Source organism: Manis javanica, chromosome 15, assembly GCF_040802235.1.
Source record: "Manis javanica isolate MJ-LG chromosome 15, MJ_LKY, whole genome shotgun sequence".
Classification (NCBI taxonomy): Eukaryota; Metazoa; Chordata; class Mammalia; order Pholidota; family Manidae; genus Manis; species Manis javanica.
In genome coordinates this window covers 67343557-67363458 of record NC_133170.1, presented here as the reverse complement: position 1 = coordinate 67363458, position 19902 = coordinate 67343557, and the positions used below count along the sequence as shown (strand labels likewise).

Here is a 19902-nt window from a genome sequence, read left to right as displayed (position 1 = left end):
TTAAAAAATAGAACAGAGCCAATTGAAGGGCTGGATATGGAGAATGAGAAAATGGATCGTGAATACTTACCAGGACTTGACTTAAAAAACTGAATACATGATCATCTGAGAGAATAACAGCTGCACGGCAGGTTTGGGAGCAAATAGGGAGTTCCTTCTTTGGCTATATTGAGGCAATTTCATCCTCACAGGCAATAAAGAAGTAACCTAACTGGTAGAAGCAATTTTTGAAGCATTTGGTTTAAACACGTCATTGGTATATTGAAGGCAAAATCTGAGACCCCAGTGGAGATGTTTATTAGGCAGTTGGATCTTGGGTGAAGTTCTGAGAACAAGTCTGATCTGAGAGTCCCAAGTTTCTATAGGAAGTAAATGAAACCGTGATGAGGATGCTTAACAAAGCATGAAGTGAGAAAAGTCTAGCCTGAGTCCTGAGAAACTGAAGGGTGGGATTGAGGACGACTACAGAAATTGATGAAAGGCCAGTGGTAGAACTAGGATTGAGTCCCATAGAAATTATATTGAAGTATATACTTAAATATCTTTTGGCCTATTAAATTCTCATTACCTTGGAATGATACAGTGACTTGTTTCCATCTCTGTGGTACCTCTAAAGTATTATTCCATAAAGCTTAATAGAATCAAAATCCATCACCCAAACTGGAAACGTCTTTGAATTGGCCCTTCTTAACACCCACCTATACACAACTACCAAATTCTACACTACCTTCCAAGTTACCCCCAAAGCCAATTGTTAACATCATCGTCCAATGTATGGTCTTCTAGTCTTACTGCCCTGCCTAGCCACATCTTTAAGATACACACTGGATCTCAAAAATAAGTGTGAAAATAAGAATGTAAAATTTCAACTAAAAATAGATGTCATTTTAGATTTTTATTAACTAAAATTAGCTTATACTTGGCTACTGAAAGTTTTTTAATTACTGTTCTGTATGAATGCAGGATGGAGCATACCATTTTTATAGTGTCCAGGCAATTCCTAAAATACTGTAGAAAAATACAAGCAGCAGTTAACATGTGCTCTTACCCACATTGCATTACAAGCCCATGAAACTTTCTAATGAAACTTGTGGTGTACCTAAACAAAAATGTAAATTTGTTGTAACTCCAAAATGAAAAACCATGGTGTCATTTCCACAGAAACTGGACTTTGTCACAGAAGCATTAAAAGCCGTTTCTCCACAAAGTTATGCCCTGGGAAACTACATTTCCCGAAATACACTAAACACCTTATAATACAACTTTAATTACAAAAAACATGTCTAATAAGTTAGATTTAGTAACACTAAACACCTTATAATACACTTTTCATTATCACAAAAACATGTCTAGTAAGTTAGCCAAACTTAGCAACTCCAGTTTTAAAGATAAAGGTGTTAAGTTTTACCACCATAAGCAGTCTTCCCTCATTATACTGTGCTACCACACTGTGGAAATATTTTCCAAAGGATTTTTCTAGAGAAAGGCAAAAATTATGACTTTATGGTTACGAAAGCAAATGAACTAAAACTTCTGTAATCCCCTCCTCCTCTACCAAACTTATGTATGCCCTTTTCAATTTAGTGACATGGTAGTTTCTCAGTTTCAGTACTTTGAGACTTCAAAGGGATAATGAGCAAAGGGCATACAAAGAACTTGTTATAAGGCACTTTATTAAAATAAAAGTGCTTACATCCCTCTAATGTATTAATCTATTTCCTGAATAACATAAGGAATATTTAACAAATACTGTACACCATTTGTCCCTTATAATAGGAAAACAGTATTACTTCAATAAATTTATTTACTCTCCCCAAGTTTTACATTTTTTGCTCACCATATTAGAACAAAGGTATTGTTCTTTGAAAAAAAATCCTCGCCAGTGTTTTCTAATAGCGATTACAAAATGCTACAAGAAATCATAAAACAAAAAAGAATTCCAGGTTAACTTAAATTAACACCAGTTTTGAGAAAACCATTTTTATTATCATCACCACCCAGCTTATTTTTGCTGGATTATGTACCAAATGGTCAGATCTTCTAAAGAACATCTACATAACATTTCATTCATGTTTTCAAGAGATGAAAATAACTGTACAAGGTTAAGTACAAAAGTACACAAAGACAGCGGACACGAAAAATCCATGTATGAGATTTTATCCCACCTGCAGCTTTTATGTATCTGAAAAGTAGAATTCATAAACTAAAAAATACTGTCCTTCTACAGTCAAGTTTAATGGAAGTGTGTTTAACCTGATTACAACACTAACACCAGTATCACTGATCTGATATTTACAAAAAAATCGTATTTTTCAATAAATTAAAGTCAATGCAACACCCATGCAAGCTAGAATGCTAGCTGTTTGGTGAACAAGGACCTGACATCAGAACCAGAAGTCTTTAAAGTCCTGAACATTAAGTGTGATCTTTCTCAAACTGTATCCATTCCTCGCATTGATGATGTGAAACCCAATCCCATCCCTCTTTGTGTATGGGTCTGTGATCTTGCCATTTCATACTGAGCATCTAGATTTCTAAATACTTCTTCTTGTTGCTTCAAAGTCTTGTAACTTTCTTCATCAACCGAGCTACAACCAGCTTCATCTTCACTCTAAATATCAAATACAAAATATATTATTACTAAAATAAATCCAGTCAAGAATAAAGTATTTATCTCATTTAACAGTACTGAGGCAAATTACATTTTGAGGATACATACTTGACCTCAATTACTTAGCTTCCACTCATTCATTCAACACTCACTGAGTGCAAGGCAATGTTGTACATACTGAGGTACAGGAGGAAGTAACAAAAATCAACGAAAAAAAACATAGAGAACATTCAGCCAACGTGTAAAACAAGTGCCTTGGAGAAAAGTAGAAAATGAGGGACGGAGTGCTTGCTGTTTTAAAAAAGGTAGGAGAAACGTCTCTTAGGTGGACTCTTCCTGGGGGGAATAATGCAGTGAAGTCTAGCTTCAAGGCAAATGCAAAGGTCCTTGGACATATTCAGTAACAGCCAAGCATAGCTTAGGTTCAAGCTAAACACTCTCTCAATGAAAAAACCAAGTCTTAGCAATAAATAATGCCTGAGCATTTGTGGACTTGTACAAGAGCTAATTAATGATTGTGTTAATTTAAATTGAACAATTTGTATTCTCAACTAGTAATAATATATTGATTTAGTTAATTCTATAAAATCTATTTGGTGAATAGAACAAAAAAGCACCAGAAAGTACCCACAGTTGACATGTCACTGAAATAACTTTTAAGCTGAGACCAATGTTACCTAAAAAGTCAAGTGTAAGTTTTAATTCAGAGTGAGTAACTCACCTTAATACCCATTAATTTTCTAAATTTGACATTTTGGTCCTTGTTTCCAAAATTCAATTTTTCCCAAATTTCAGCAGACTGGGATTTGTCCTGTTAAGTAAAACAACTTTTAGAGTATGTAAAATTTAAGTATATTAGGGTATTATATTTCTCCCTAATTTAATAATAGCATTTAGAACATGGTATCAATGGAATTCATTAAGATTTCTATTATATAAAAAAAAAACAAACAAGGAAATATAACTACTTCAGAGTATATATTCTATGGAAAAACATACAGTAAGGTTCTTTCTCCTTAATATAAGTATGGTAATACTTGTTTTTTTTGGAAGCTTGACTTTGATCATACATTTTTTAAAGCATCAAATAATCATGGCAAATCAAAGTATTTCAATCAGACTCTCAAAAGATAAATTCATTTCCAATTCAAATTTGTTTTTCTAATCGCTAGTTAGGAATATATGACAAAACAAAAGGAATAAAAGAACTTACCCCTTCTTTCTTGCCTTGCCAAAGCATTTTCCTTTTTTTCTCTTGCTCAGCAAACTTCATTGGATTCACAGCAGCTGGATTATAGTAACTAGGTACAGCTATTCCGGTCTCTGCCAAAGCCTTTGCCTGCAGGGCGGCCATCTGAGCTGCCATAGCTATCTGAGGAGTTACTTGTGTTCCTGATGCCAACAGGGCAGCAACGTTGAGCACAGAACCTCCTGTAGCTGCAGCTGCTAAGAGAAAAGTACAGGTTTTAAGACTAAAACAAACTTGATTTATAGTCAATAATTTATATGAACTATTAATCTGCAAAACAGCAAGATTTTCACCAAATGTAAGGAAATGACTAGGCATTAACTTATAAAGCAGTTAACATTTTAGCAAACATTTATTGAACATATTCGTCAATAGACATTTCTATATATCCCTTTTATGCACTAAAACCTTATTTACTTCTATGCAGATGAAGAGAATCCTGCAAATAGTAAAAAGGTGTATTTCAATGGAAATGAACTAGGATGCTTGTAGTCAAACCTGTAGCAAATTAAAACCATGTTTGTACAGTGTAGAACAGAGAAGGCAAATTGTGACTTTGTGACATCTTACTACTCTGATGGACAGTGACTGCAACTGGGGTGTGGGGGAGGGAACTCGATAATATGGGTGAATGTAGTAACCGCATAGTTTTTCATGTGAAACCTTCATAAGAGTATATATCAATAATACCTTAATAAAAAAAAAGAAAAGGCACACTAAGAAAGTTAAAGGCCTTGGGGCTGGAGCTTGCTTAACAAGTTCAAAGGAAAGCAAGGAGAAAAATGTGGCTGGAGCAGAGAAAACATGAAAGAAACTAAGAACAAACATGAGAGTAATGGGGGAAAAGTAGGTTATACATAAAGTAGTAAATAATTGGAAGAGCAATTTAAGGACTTTGGTTTTCACTCTTAGTAATGTGAAACCACTGGAGGACTATATATATAAATGACATATTTTAAAAGAAAAAAAACTTATTTGTACAGTTCTTGATAGCTTACAGATTAAAAATACCTCAACTGAAACTTACAACATTTAAAAATGTTAAACAGTTTATTTTTTTTGCTAGTGCAGAATATAAGCTCATAAAGTTCTCAAATTACTAACATTATGCGAATCCAGTTATGATAGTTTTATGATTATGTATTAAACTGCAATTTGCAAAATTTTAGATAATTTAAGTATCACCATTTACAAGAAATACCAAAAAACAAAAACCACCTTCTAGATTAGTTCATATTAACCAGTAAGCTTCTCTGATCACCTTACATCATTCACAATGTTTGTTATGTCTAAAAAAACTTAATGTCCTTAGACATAAACTTATTCCAGTTTATCATCTACTTAATACCCAAATTTATAACTAAAAGACATGTCAGTGATGGCTAAAGTGCTACAAGAACAATAGTCACTATTCACTTGTCAAATTTATCTGCATTAACCATGTCAGAAATATGAACGCATAAAGAGATTTTATAAGGTATGAAAGTAACTTTCTTGTAAAATTAACATGTATACATTTAGTAATAGTTGGCCACTAACAACAGGTTTCACTGGTATGGATCCACTCACATGCAGACTTTTTTCAATAAATACACTAGAAAATTTTTGGAGATTTACAATAATCTGAAAAAAAATTTTTCCTCTACTTTATTGTATGAATACATCTTATAGCATACAAAATATGTTAACTATTTATGTCATAGATTAAGACTTATAGTAGGCTATTAGTAAAGTTTTGGGGGAGTAGTTACATGTGGATTTTCAACTATATTGGGGGGATTGGCGGCCTAACCCCCATGTTGTTCAAGGATAAACTGTAATTAAAAGATGTTTATAGCATGCTGATGGGTAGTAAGAATCACAGATACTTTTCTATTACTTTTCTGAAACCTTTCAGATTTTCTTCAAATACCATAATTCCACAATTTAAAAAATTACCTGCAGCTATTTCTTGTTGTTTTTGTTTTTCAACCATTTCCTTTTCTCGTTGTTCTTGTAATTTCTTTGCCCTTTCCAACCTGTCAAAGACAATTTAAATAAATTTAAAATAACACTCAATATAAAACCAGCATTTATCTATGTATTTCTCTGTATGTGTATACAAATGTAGACACAGAACACCTTATACAGAATTTTAAATTAGATTTAACAAAACTGGTATCAGAATGTGGAAAAAAAGCAATGATTCTTAAGAAGCTATCAGTCATAGTAAAGAATATTTCAATATTGATTTTAAACATTTTTTAAATCGCTGAATAGTCAAAACTAAATTTTTATATACAGCTACGACAGAAAACGGTTAAAAAATGAGAAGTATTCAATCGTTATCAGTGTTGGCTATAAGAGTAAGGATAAAATCAAATCTTGCATATAACACTGAGCTGAATGAGCAGATTTTGGGGTATTTTATAGAGTAACCTAAATGGTCTTGGGGGAGGCTGGTAGAATATAAGGCCAAAAACATGCAGATAATGATTTCTGTATTTAAACAGATTATATAGTCTTTATATTAAGAAACCAAAATAAAATTTTTAAAGGGCAAGCAAACCCTGATTGCCATTCTCTATAACCTAATAAAATAGGGGAGAAAATGCAGTATTAAGAAATTACTCTTAAGGAGCTGAAGAAATTTATCATTACCAAAGAAACTGGAAATATAAAACATACATTTATCTGAAGATTAAATATGAATTCTGGTTCACACTAAATTCACTAATAAATACATACACTTCTTACTAAATGTGCTATCAAATCACATATTTCCTATATATATTAACAAGTCAAAAGTAATGCTATTTTCATGAGTTCCTGAAAGAAACCACTTTTCTTCAAAGAATCCTTGATTTTCCAACCACAAATTAAATGTCAGTGCTTCGTCCTACTATGTGGCAAGGATTAGAAAAAGCTTTTTTTCTGTTTTGAAACATCCTGAGTAGTAAAACACAGTGGCAATAAATTGGCATATTGCATTTGTTTTCACAGTTGCTGACATTTACCTAAAAGAAATGTAACAATCTACTGATTCTGTTCCCTTTTATTGAGTACATGGCAAGAAAGACACATTGTAAATTTGAATTTGTTCTTGGGAATAAAAGTTTCTGATTAGGGTCAATATTAAAATGTAGGTTCACAGATATTAGAAGTATTTCTAAAGCAGTTTTGAAATTCTGTCCTTATTCAAAAACAAAAAGGAACAAGCAAAAAAAAAAAGGTCTATATGCTGTAGTTTATTATTTATAAAAGACTCTCCGCTTCAAATTTCACAGAAGCCAAGGAGTCATCTAGTATTCTGAAATTAAAATATTTCATGTAAACCTGTCATCTGAAAACCACTAAGACTTTAAATCAACAACAGTTTTAGATGCTAGTAACAGCTTCACCTTTAATAAAACCCAGAAGTTAAAACACAATGAGCTTATTATATAAGAATAAATTTTAGGACTTAAAAAAAAACTTGTCAGAGTTAATGGGCCATTCTTTATAAATTAGTTCAAATACTGTAGTACATTATTTACTACATCTATTGATTTCAGTTTCAGAAAGAAACTATGACTACCACTGATTGCATATGTAAAATGGTCATTGCAGGTTTTGAATTAACACCATTCACTGAGGTGAATGGAATGAAGAAGGGGTGAGCTTACACCTTTGCTGCTGCTGCTCAGCTGGGGTTTCTGCAAGGCTGGGTTCACAGGGCAGCAGCCCATCAGCTTACATTGTGATAACTGTATTTTTGTAATGAAAAAAAAAAAAAGACTCAATTTCATAAAGGAAAAAAAAAAATCAAGAGTATAGTTTTTGCAGAATATAGGAAAACCTGCAAACAAGTGCTTGGATTTGACTTTACTTTGTGCCTCTTTACACGAAGCAGTGTTTCAATGGTTTTGCAGATTTCAGTCGGACAGCCCTACTGTGTGTCCCCACAATAACCCATTTTTGAAATACTAGAAAACAAACATATGACCTCCCTATGCTAGCAGCGGTAAAATTTACAAGATCAAATAAATTGGCATATTGTTTATTTACCACTTTCAAAATTAGAAAAGTATCATCAGAATTCTACTTGTTTCAGAGACTCGTTTTCTTGAGGAAGACAAAACAGTTTTAAAGGGAAATTGAACAGAGTTCTTAAGTCAGATTTAAGATTTGGAAAAAGTTCTAGCTGCAATCTAAAAATATTTAGGAGCCCAAATTTGAGAAAAATAGATACATTTACCATGAAGGAAAAAGAAACTGCTGCAGACATTGATATCTTTCCAGTTATGCAAGCAAATAAATGTTAAAAGATGAGAATTAATAACAGTCAACTCACTCAGTTTCTAGACCACAAAGATACCATAGCATTCATTCTGTCCACAATCAACAACTTCAAGTTGAAATTGGAAAAAATACATCAAATAGAAAATATACACACACCTCCTAGCTAAAGCCTCTTGTGCATCCATTGCTGTGTTTCTGCCTCTGAAGGGTGGTGGACTAGGAGTTCTGCTTAAACTTCTACTAAATCTTCTTGGCTTTTCAATTCTCTTCTTTCTATCTCTGTAAAATATCATATTTTATATTTACATGTCTCAGTATGACCAGGTAATAATAACTAGTTTGTTGAGAATCAACCAATATCAATTATATTTACATGGTTCAACAAAAATCAAAATGGCATAGGAAATATATTTTGAACCCTTTCTTTTCCACCGCTGTCCTACGTCTTCAATAGGTATCCCAAGTCCTTGTGCATACGGCTAGCTTTCTGTAAGCTCATGTAACCACCCATTACACGAACATTTAGGTTGTTTCCAATCTTTTGCTATATGACACTACAAAGGCTATCCTTGTACCTTAGTCATTTTATATTTGTGTTGGTCAGTATGTAGGATAAATTCCTAGCAGTAGGATTGATAGGTTAAATGTTCCTACTATTTAAATCTACAATGAATCAATTTGTAGATGTTTTCAAAAATATAAAGTGTAAGTCACTGAAAGTAAGAATTGGAAAAATAAAAGATAAAAAACAGTCATCAAAATAAAAGGTATCAATGACTAAAACAAGGAATGCTATAAATAATGACAAGCCAAAAAAAAAAAAAGACAGGCATTGCACAGCTATTAAAAATTAATGGCAATTAATGGGGAAATTACCATTTACCTTAGACTTACTAAACCTCATAATATTATAGCTCTAAACTATCACAAACTAGTCATTCATTAAAAACTGATAAACTGTTCAAACAAGTGATAAACCAAGTTACTGTAGTAAGTTTAAGTTCAGTTTTACCTGTATTTATTTATAGATTGACTTAACAATAAATCACCAGAAACCTTTTCTAGTACTTCACTATCTTTGAAATAGATATTAAATTCAAATGTCTTTGAATATATTTCAAATGCAACTAAAAACAGAGTAATTCTTACCTAAGTACAGAACATACTACATATATAATTTTAAAAATTTCCCTGTCAACTGTATCATACTTCCCAATTAACAAATTAAAGCCTAGCCTTCTCCCCATCAAGATGGGTCTGAATTAGGCTCATGTTTATTATGACACTACAGTATGGGAGCTTAAACATACATATTGACTCTGCATTCAGACTCAGTTCTGGCTTTATCATTTAATAAATAAGCTTTTGGGCCTCTTGGGCAATTAAAAAAAAACCCTAAGCCCAATAGCTTTAGCTCACAAAATGGTTATTTTGAGAGTCAGACAAGCTAATATACGAAAAGAGCTCTGCCTTAATAGGACATGATAGGCACACAACTGTAATATTGTGATAATAAAATTAGCATGAAGAATTCAGCATTCAAAACATCTTATGTAATTTCAATGGACTATTTATACCTGCACTTTACAGGACAACATCTGATCAAATGGAAATACATAATTGGTCATGATGTGACTAAAATACTTAGTCACATCTATTTAAAATAAAACTCCAATCCACAATTTAATAATTTCAGATTAACAGAACATAATAAATAGACCCTATGAGGGGCCTATTTGATTTTATTCATGATAATGAACACCTACCGACTTCTACTCCTTGTCCTACTCCTGCTTCTACTCCTATGCCTATGTCTTGATCTTGAGCGGGAACGAGATCTGATCCGACGTTTTCTTTCCCTGCTTCTGGATCGTGATTTCTTCCTCTCTCTGCTTCTGGATCTTGACTTCTTCCGCTCCCTACTCCTGGATCGAGACTTCTTCCTCTCTCTGCTTCTACTGCGATGACGCCTGAAATTGAAGTACAAAGTGTGTCTTTTCAATCATAGCCCATTATGAATGAGTTATATGTAGTGTATGCAGCAGTCAAGGCAGGCAATAAGCTCTGTATTGTGTACAGAAAGTATAATTTGTTTTTAATGGAAGGAGTTTTAACAAAAAAATGGACCTTTCTTCTTAGTTGTTGTTGCCTTCCAGGTAACGTAGTAAAGCTGTTAACATGTCAAAAATAAAACACATTCCATCCCAATTAAAGATTCTAATAGTTTAAAAAGTTTAGTAATTTGAACAGCTTAGTATCTGTTGCCTTAGCAAGTCTTTAAAAGAGAATACATAATCTACTACTGAAAATTGTTTAGCAAATCTATGTTAAACACTGACTTTTTAAAAAAAATTTCACAAATTTGAGCCATGACCCAGTTTCTCAAATATCTTTTCAAGTATACAAGGCACTCTATAGAGTTCAGCAGCAAACAAATCCTACATCAATAATGTAGAAAGGACTGTAATATTGACTTAACTACATAAACAATTCAGCTATGACTATTTTCATTCCATGCGACAAATCCAAAAGTTAAAAAAAAACAGATGTATAGTCCCTAACAGGTTAATCATGATCATCCCTTGTCCTCAGTCTTGGACACTACTGGCCTTTATACAAAAGTAAACCCAAAAGACTTCAGCTTCCGTTAGCAGACATTAGTGGGCAAATAGGTCATTAGAAAAAAACCAATTAGTAAGCTTTTGGAGATATTGTTGGGTATATGACAAAGTTTATGCAATTTAGCTCTTTAGATGGCACTAATTTATGAACACCAAAAACTACTTACCTTTCACGAGACCTAGATCTTGAATGACTTCTGCCTCTTGATGACTTCCTTTCTTTGCGTTTGTGTCTGTCCTCACCATTTTCAGATGAATTTAATCGTTCTCTTCCTTTATCAGAAGAATGTTCTTTATCATTATGTTCCTCAGACTTGTGTTTCTTAGAGGATTTATCTTTGGATTCATGTCTTCTTGCCTGTTTTAAGAAGAAGTTGGTTCTTTCAGGAAAATAGTGCAACAAAGAGAGTTAGTATGGGTATCAGTAGACAAAAAATGTTGTGATGCAACATTAGTAACCTTAGGAGTATGTGTCACAATAAAAAAAAAATCATCTAGTTTTACAGCACCCAAATGCTGAGGATGAATACTACTAATTTTTTTCTTTATAAATCCCAAAATGCAGCTGCCTCCCCCAAATATTTTTAATACAATTAAAACAATGATTTTCAATGCTGAATAGTGAAAAACCGTATGTCAGAAAAAGAGGAATCCCTAATGTTTATCTAAAAGACTAAGTACACATGTATCAAAACTTCCAAATTTTCCAACAACCTTTTAGAGATATAGACCATATATACATCAACTTCTAAATGCAGAGTACATAAATAATTAAGTTTAGTTAACAATAATGAAGATAAGGACACAAAGAAATGCAACAGAAAACGCATTTCAAATCAGATAGCTAAGTAAAATTTATCTTACTAAATATCAGTATTTTCTGCAATTTCAAAATTACACGGAATTGAAGTGTCCTTTTTATAGCTATACTGCCACGTCCTCTCTAAAAGACGGCTCTTGATTTTTCTCCCAATGTCTAAACTGTGAAGCAATCACTTTTCATCTTGCAATATCCCAACAGGCTTGGAGTTCTATACATTTCATGTACCTAGGGTAGAAAACGGCAACCACATCTGTTTAAATTTTTTAGATCAAACTAAGTATAACATAATCAATCCCAATACCATTATACAATACATACTTCCCCCATACTCTGAAAAATTAAAAATCAAGGCTTTTGCTTTCACAACATAAACATTCAGAGACTGAATTAAAATAAAATTAATTGTATGATCAAGTCTCCATCCTACACTCACATACCAAATTAGTAAATGCTCAACATTAGTTTTCCCCACATTAAAATTTGTCAAATCCATCTTGTAACTACAGCTTAAAACCCTGGACATCTCAGAATCTTAATTTGTTAAAGCTGGAAGAAAACTCAGATCCTCTAATTCCCCTTCTTTTATGTATGATTTAAAAGTCACAAAGCTACATGGCAGCAAAGCTGAACCCAGACCCCATTTCTTCTTACACCCAGGTCACCACTTTCCCACCATAATAGGATACTTATATCTATCTCAGGTTTCCCAAAACAGGCCATACCATATTTCTTTTCCATTCATGATTAACTTTTCTTAAAAACAAACAAAAAATGTTGGCCAATCATTTTGAAACATGCATGATGATATATCTGAGAAGGGTAGTAGCATGTACTTCATTATTTTGTAGAAAAGAGACCTGGAGACACAGCTAATTTTAGTTTCACTGCCAGTTCTCTATCATGAGGTTATAAAAGAGTATTTCCTTGATTTTGCCATATAGCGGCAAACTGGAAAAGCTTTTGAGTGGTTAAACTTCCAAAGGTTTTAGAGTCTATTTCAAACGCGTTTTCCAAACATTAACTATTCATTAAAAACCAAAAACCAAAAACATTAAAACCCTTAACTGATTTAAGATATACTTAAGGGAAATAGGAGTTTGAATGACTAATAGTTACCTTATCATGAAGTAGGCTTATTATTTTGCTATCTGAGTCTGCAGCGTCTTCAGTTCAGTCTCTTCGCGCATTAGCACGCTGAGTATGATTTATTATAGAAATGTTATCATGTGAGCTAAACAAAATAGTCATTTTTCACAAAAACTCTCCTAAATTAAAAATTTAACAGAGCTTCCATTAGGGAAAGAGGTGAAGTCCCTGCCCATGTTTGTTTTAGGAGTCCCTTGCCCAGCCCCCATAAGACTCTTCTCCCTTTTTGGTTGTTACTTTGCTCTTCCTTGTTGGCTCATTCCTTGTCTTCTCAGGTGGGTGAATAAGTTAACTTCTCTGCAATACAGCTGCTGTCTTTGTTTTTCCTCAACTTTTGCTGTCACCGCCACCTTTCCAGCTGGCCCTACTGACAGTTTTATTTCAAAATTCAATACTAGTATTAAGGAAATAGAACTTTTTTACTAATGAAAAGAGGACACCTGTTATCTTCCATAAGAAAAAGTAGCCCGTAGATACCTAGGGTATAACTACTTAAAGATGATGGCTATTTAAAAATCCTTCAGGAATTAAGGAGACTCGGGACCTCAGATTAATGGAAGCTCTGTGTGACAGGCCTAAAAAAACCAATTATATTCTTCATATGAAATTTTCATTGTGAATATTTTCACAACATAATAAAATTAATAGGTTTTGAATGAACTTTTCATACAAACAACTATCTTCTTGAAAAATGATGAATCCAAATCATGCTTATTTTATAACCCAATTAACCTTTAAAATTTCAAGTTTCGGTACTTACCTTGACAGTATCACATTCACACAAACATTTCTAAGAGATACTTTACAAGTATTTTAAAGTGCCTATTCACTACAAAGCATTAATTACCTCTTTGCTTCTGCTCCGGCTCCTGTGTTTTCTTCCTTCATTTTCTGTGAAAACACAAAAATCCACCATAAACAAAGACACAGACATCTCAAATTTCAGTACTCATACAAAAAAAAAACATTTCTAGTCCATCTGGCTAAAATTCTACTAATCATCTTCCACAGATTGTATTTTTTAATACAGTGGAATTTATTGTAATTTTGTTATAATTCTTAATATAGTGAGATTAATGTAACAGGGTGGAATTATTTTACACTTTAACACTGTACACATTTAAAACAGATCAACCAACGTAAACAAACCAGAATATAATCAAGTGACAGGGGCAAAAAAAGGTTCCATGACAGGTCAAAACAAACACTTTTACAATGGAGTCACAGATTAATTTTTAAAAAATATTCTAAGGGGAACCCTCCTACACTGTTGGTGGGAATGTAAATTAGTTCAATCATTGTGGAAAGCAGTATGGAGGTTCCTCAAAATGCTTAAAATAGAAATACCATTTGACCCAGGAATTTCACTTCTAGGAATTTACCCTAAGAATGCAGCAGCCCAGTTTGAAAAAGACAGATGCACCCCTATGTTTATCGCAGAACTATTTACAATAGCCAAGAAATGGAAGCAACCTATATGTCCATTGGTAGATGAATGGATAAAGATGTGGTACATATACACAATGGAATATTATTCAGCCATAAGAAGGAAACAAATCCTACCATTTGCAACAACACAGATGGAACTAGAGGGTACTATGCTCAGTGAAATAAGCCAGACGGAGAAAGACAAGTACCAAATGATTTCACTCATATGTGGAGTATAAGAGCAAAGAAAAACTGAAGGAACAAAACAGCAGCAGAATCACAGAACCCAAGAATGGACTAACAGTTACCAAAGGGAAAAGGACTGGGGAGGATGAGTGGGAAGGGAGGGTTAAGGGAGGGGAAAAAGGGGGCATTACAATTAGCATGTATAATGTGGGGGGGGGGCACGGGGCGGGCTCTGCAACAGAGAAGTAGTGATTTTACAGCATCTTACTACGCTGATGGACAGTAACTGTGAAGGGGTATGTGGGGGGGCCTTGGTGAAGGGAGGAGCCTAGTAAACATAATGTTCTTCATATAAAATAAGAAAAAAAAATTCTAACTAGCCCATCTTTTTTCTTAGTCCATAACTTATTTATAAAGGGGCTTGCTAGGGGTAAATAATTAGAGGGTAACAATTCAAGCAGCTTACTAGAGGTAAACAAGAATGCCAGAGAAAATAAGCAGGTGGTACCACATTTGGTATGGTATAAGTAGTCAAAATGACAGGATACTCTTGTTTAGAAATATTTCCATTCTAAACTGGTTATACTACTACTGTACAGTTTCAAATATATGAAAATTACATTTGAACCATTTTGTAGATGGTTACTTGTGGGTGCAAAGGGTAAGTAACTATAGAGTCTAGGTCTTAAAACCTTAACCTCATTATTTCTTAAAACAGCAAAGAATCATGCTTTATACAGCATCGTCTGTTTTTTTTTTTTTAAGTAAATAAGGAGCATCTGAAAATGTCAAACTCTTTCTTCAGAGATATTAGCATCAAGTTAAAAAGAACAAGGTTAAAAATCTTGTAGCCATGCCAAAGGATATTTAAAAAAATTCAGAATATACCACTGACCACATTTTTCAAAATGTACCAATGTTGAAAGAATGAAACTTAAGCATCTCAGGGCTGACAAATAGGAACTGTAACACAAAACATACATTTTTGCTTTTGGACAAGTTATAAAATTTCTGCATTAGAACATTCATATTCCTCATAACCAAAAATTCTCCAAAAAATTACCAATGTACTTTCAGTACAATTTTTTCAACCAAGAACACACAATATAAACTAAATTTGTGTCTTATACACTTCTACATGGATTATAACAACTACGCTGGAAGTGCTAATTCCCATTTCCAATAATGCATACCTGACTTTCGTTTTCTTTCTCTTGACCTTGATCGTGATCTTGAGTAGTGATGTTTTGAGGTTCTAGGAGAAACGGATACATCTGACTGCTCTTTTTTCTTATCTCTATCTGGGGATGTCTTTTCTGGGGCTAGTCCATCTCGTTCTGTATCACTAGCCTAAAAGTTTAAAGGAAAATAATTATAAATTCTTAATTATATTTAAAATGTTAAGTTTTAAAAAGGGAAGGAAGTTATCCTTGAGTTAAAGCAAAAAAATGACCAGAATGGATTATTTCCAAGTAGGTAAATATGCTTTGTACCTGATTAATAAGCCTGAATAAAATGAAATAACTAACCAATACCAAAGGGACATATGTAATCAGACTGATACATCTTTAATTTTTTCATCTTTATTTTATAACTTTCAAAACAATGGGGAAGGGGAAATAAGGGCTCCAAGTATTTCCAATAAACATTTAAGCAGAGAAATATAGTCCACTTTATTTAACTTTAAATTAAGGTATCGTTGACAGACAATCTTATGAAAGCTTCACATGGGCAACATCGTGGTTTCAACATTTGCCCATATTATCAAGCTCCACCCCCACCCCACTGCAGTCACTGTCTATAGCATAGGAAGATGAATATAGTCCATTTTAAATTTGTGAACTCACTTAGCTGAATTTACAATATTTTATTTTAAATTTGCATATATCAAAAAAGCATTTTAAATGAGCTGTTAAAAGAGACTCAAGGCTGTAAAATCTTATAACAGCAAAGAGAATGTGCTTCTAAATGTTATAAAAGAATAAACAGAAAATTAACTTACCTATCTGAGAACCCAATCTTAATTTCATTAACCCTCTTTAATGAAAACAGCCCCTTGGCACAGTGCTGCTGCAAAATATGGTCTGCCTCTCCTCATATATGCTCTGGGCTATGGAAACATTAAGTTGTTTCTGCTTTAAAGCATTTGTAAGTTATCACAATATAAATTTTTTAAAAATTATTAAAACAATAGTCAGGTGTACACACTCTTTCCCAGAAACCTGATTTACCTAGAAGTTCTTTTATCTAATCCGTTTTTCCAGTTTACAGAAGGCAGTTTCACTTGTCTTGTTCGTTGACATAGTAATCACCATAGAAATCAAACGTGAGGAAGAATTCCAGGTATTAGTTTTCCATTAAAAAAAGGATCTCTGTGACAGCTGAACTGAGTGGTTTAAATTACACGAGTATCACAATGGAAGAAACTGACTTAAATGAGTCAGATTTTTATAAAAGGCAGGGGAAAAGGTTTCAGTAATATGTGGAAGGTGGACAGTGGAGACCTACCAGACTAGAGAGGGAATATGAAAACAGTCAATATGCTGGGGGAGTTGATACTCAGGAAACAGGGTAGCAAAGGCCCTTGAACTAAGAATGATTTTTACCTTTTTTAAATAGGGTTAGAGCAAGCTAGCCAAGAATGTGACAAAGACTGTATGTGGTCCACAATGCTTAAAATATTTATCATGACTTTTACAGAGAAATCTTGATTGAATAATTACTATACATGTTCACCAACAGGAAAAAAAAATCAGGATAATAAATTTCTCTTTTCCTTAGGAGCATTAGTCCAGAAAACAATAAGCTAAAAGGGAGTGTTTTATCAAATGAGGTTAAGAGAGGTTGCATTATCTCAACTATTTACTGAGGGGGGAAAAATGTACCAAACCCGATGCTTGGACTCCAGGAATAAAATGACGAAAGGGAGAGATTAGTTGGGATAAAAAAAATTATGTGTTAAGCCTCTAACAATGGTTTAAAAAAACAAGTGAGAAATAGAAACTAACTGCTGGGAAGGCTCTCATTCCTTCTCCATTTTTCTATGAATAGGTCATCTCCAGAATCATACAATTTTTGTGCTGAAAAGGCTTTCATCCCTTAGAACAGTGTTCAACTTTGTCATTTCACAAATGAGATCCAGCAACATTAATTGACTGGCCTAAGATGGTTACTGTTTACAAATGATGCTGTATATCACACAAAGATAATTCAGATTTTCACAAAACTGGTCATTTTATTTTATTCTCATCACTCTCCTTACAGATTATTTCATATAGAACTATGACATAAGTGTTGGTAACGTCTACACTTAGCAAAATAAAAGTAATCATAAACTTTAAGCACTGCAATCACTTCTGTCAATGCACGCTGCTTTTCTATATGCTGACAGCACTCCAGAACTACTGGTACATCTTACTCACTTTTATGGAGATCCTAACTACAATTGTAAACAACCTTTCCACGGAAAAATCAGCACCTAGCCCGGGCAGTAAACATTTTCAGTCAACGGTTTATTTAACTACATGCTTAACATTACAGATACCTGGCAAGAGGGGTCAAATGCCCTTGATTTAAGGGAAGGCACCCTGTTATACAGGCTAACAACCTACATCAAACAGCCATTTTAATCTGTAAAATATACTAGAGGACAAGAAAAACCATCTTACCACTAAACAGATTTGAATGACAAATGGCCACCTAGCCCATGCAACACTTTTATTTCCATTGAGGGTATTTATAGTAGTATGATGAAAATACCCCGCAAAATTAAACTACTTGAATATTAAAACTTATCCCAAAGTTTCTATGCTTTATTTTAATTTAGTAGATATCTATATATAAATTTAAATTCTAACTGCAAAACTGCCCTCTACTCTAGCATGTGGTAGAAGGCCACCAGTTTTAAAATTTACATTAGTGTTTAAAACCTTAATACTACTCTCTCAAGACAGTAGTATACAAATCTCTTTTCAATGCAAAGGTACATCGGAATTAGTACTAGGCTACTTCTCCAGGGAATTGTCGTTTTATTGAACGAGGAACTTCAGAAACGAATGTTTGAATTGATTTCGTATTTTAAAATATTTGAGCCCAAGTAAAACATTACTCTTTAAAGCACATTTAAGAGGTCACAAACACTGTTTAAACAAAGGTAGACATTAAATCGATTAGCTGCACAAATCAATGAATGCCCTGCCAACTATTTGAAAGCCTATCAAAAACCCGTTAATCCAATAGTAATGGGGACGGGAATAGAAAACCATAGTTTCTTATTCCATAGACCCCAATTATTAGGAAAATAAAGAAGTTTTTGTTAAGCTTAACAGTCCTGTTTATTTCTGAAAACGAGAAAATAATTTTTTAGTCAGTGGAAAGGAATGCAAAATGATTGCATTTTTCTTTTACAAGGCTAATCAGGAAGTAACCAAAAATAATGCGATCCATGAGAACTGGGCATTTTCATCAAAGCAAGCTAATTGTTCGGAAAGGATATTTAAGAACTGTATCTTTTTACTTAAAATTAACTGGGTCAATGCAGGGTTCTTAAAAGAACAACGCCAATGATAAAGCTTGATTACAATGCTTCTCAACGACTGCAAAACGATTACTGGACGAGCCGTTAAAGAAACCGAGGAACAATCGGAATTCGTAGTTGCAAGACGTTCTAAATTAAGTCGAATTTTTTTTTTTACTCCTTTTCAGCAACACCTTCCTCAGCTCCTTACTAAGATATAAGGTTTTCACGGACGGAAAACTAAACCGAATTATTCAACTATACTCTTCTAAGAGAAAGCAAAAAATCGCTACGAGACTGCCCTCATCACATCCTATCCCTTATGGACACCGCCTTTTGGACCCAACACTTTTCATAGACGACCTCGATCCCAGCCCCTCCCTTTCGCACCGCGAACACAATTTCCCCAAGCCCTAATGAAACAATATAAATCACTAATCAGAGTGAGTAGCCTAAACTGGAGGCAGTTCTGTGGACCGAAAGGTACATTAAGCTGAGAAAGAGAAGAGGAAAGTTCTGGGAAAAAAAGGCACTCCCTGCGGCTCCCCACCCCCATCGACACCGCCTTGTTCCCCATCGACACCGCCTTGTTCCCCCTCCCTACAGCAGGCAGCCATGATGGCGGGCGCAGAAGGCCGCGGCGCCATTTTGTCCACACACACACGCGCGGACAACTGCTCTAGCAGCCGTTCATCCACTCTTTGGAGAGTAGCAGAAAAACATCCCTGGCATTGAACCCAGATTCGGCACTTACCTCCATAGTCCTGAGTCTTGGCCGCTAAGGCGGCGACTCCTCGGGTCGCTCTCAACAGTACCGGCCGTACCGACACAGACGATTCGTCCGCGAGAAAGACCCGGATGGCACAAAGGGGTTGAGGCCCGGCGCGTCGCACAGCTTGCTGGGAGGAAAAGGGGTGGTGATATGGGTTTCTATAGCAATGCAGCCTGGGTCGGTGATTGGTTGTTCTTTTGAAGGGGGCGTGTAAGGCCAGGGAAGGGGAGGAACCAACAATACACCCTAAAATGTTCATCCAGGAGATCTTATTAAGTAGAATTTAGGGT

The 19902-nt window shown here is 34.2% G+C and overlaps 1 protein-coding gene across 5 annotated transcripts; it reads right to left on the bottom strand.

Moving 5' to 3' along the window:
- Positions 1–1954: 1954 nt before the first annotated feature.
- Positions 1955–19746, bottom strand: RSRC2 (arginine and serine rich coiled-coil 2). Of its 5 annotated transcripts, XM_073223549.1 has the most exons (11): positions 19595–19746; positions 15518–15674; positions 13558–13601; positions 10909–11099; positions 10023–10090; positions 9887–9992; positions 8277–8399; positions 5799–5878; positions 3825–4057; positions 3333–3422; positions 1955–2611 (listed from the first exon to the last, which is right to left on the bottom strand). In XM_073223549.1, the coding sequence occupies exons 1-11, from the start codon at positions 19598–19600 to the stop codon at positions 2432–2434; spliced, it is 1278 nt and encodes a 425-aa protein (XP_073079650.1). In that variant the 5' UTR covers positions 19601–19746; the 3' UTR covers positions 1955–2431. The 5 variants fall into 5 exon arrangements, with proteins under 5 accessions (XP_073079650.1, XP_017504798.1, XP_017504799.1 ...); XM_017649309.3 differs by having other exon boundaries at positions 9887–10090; XM_017649310.3 differs by having other exon boundaries at positions 3825–4054; positions 9887–10090.
- Positions 19747–19902: the final 156 nt, after the last annotated feature.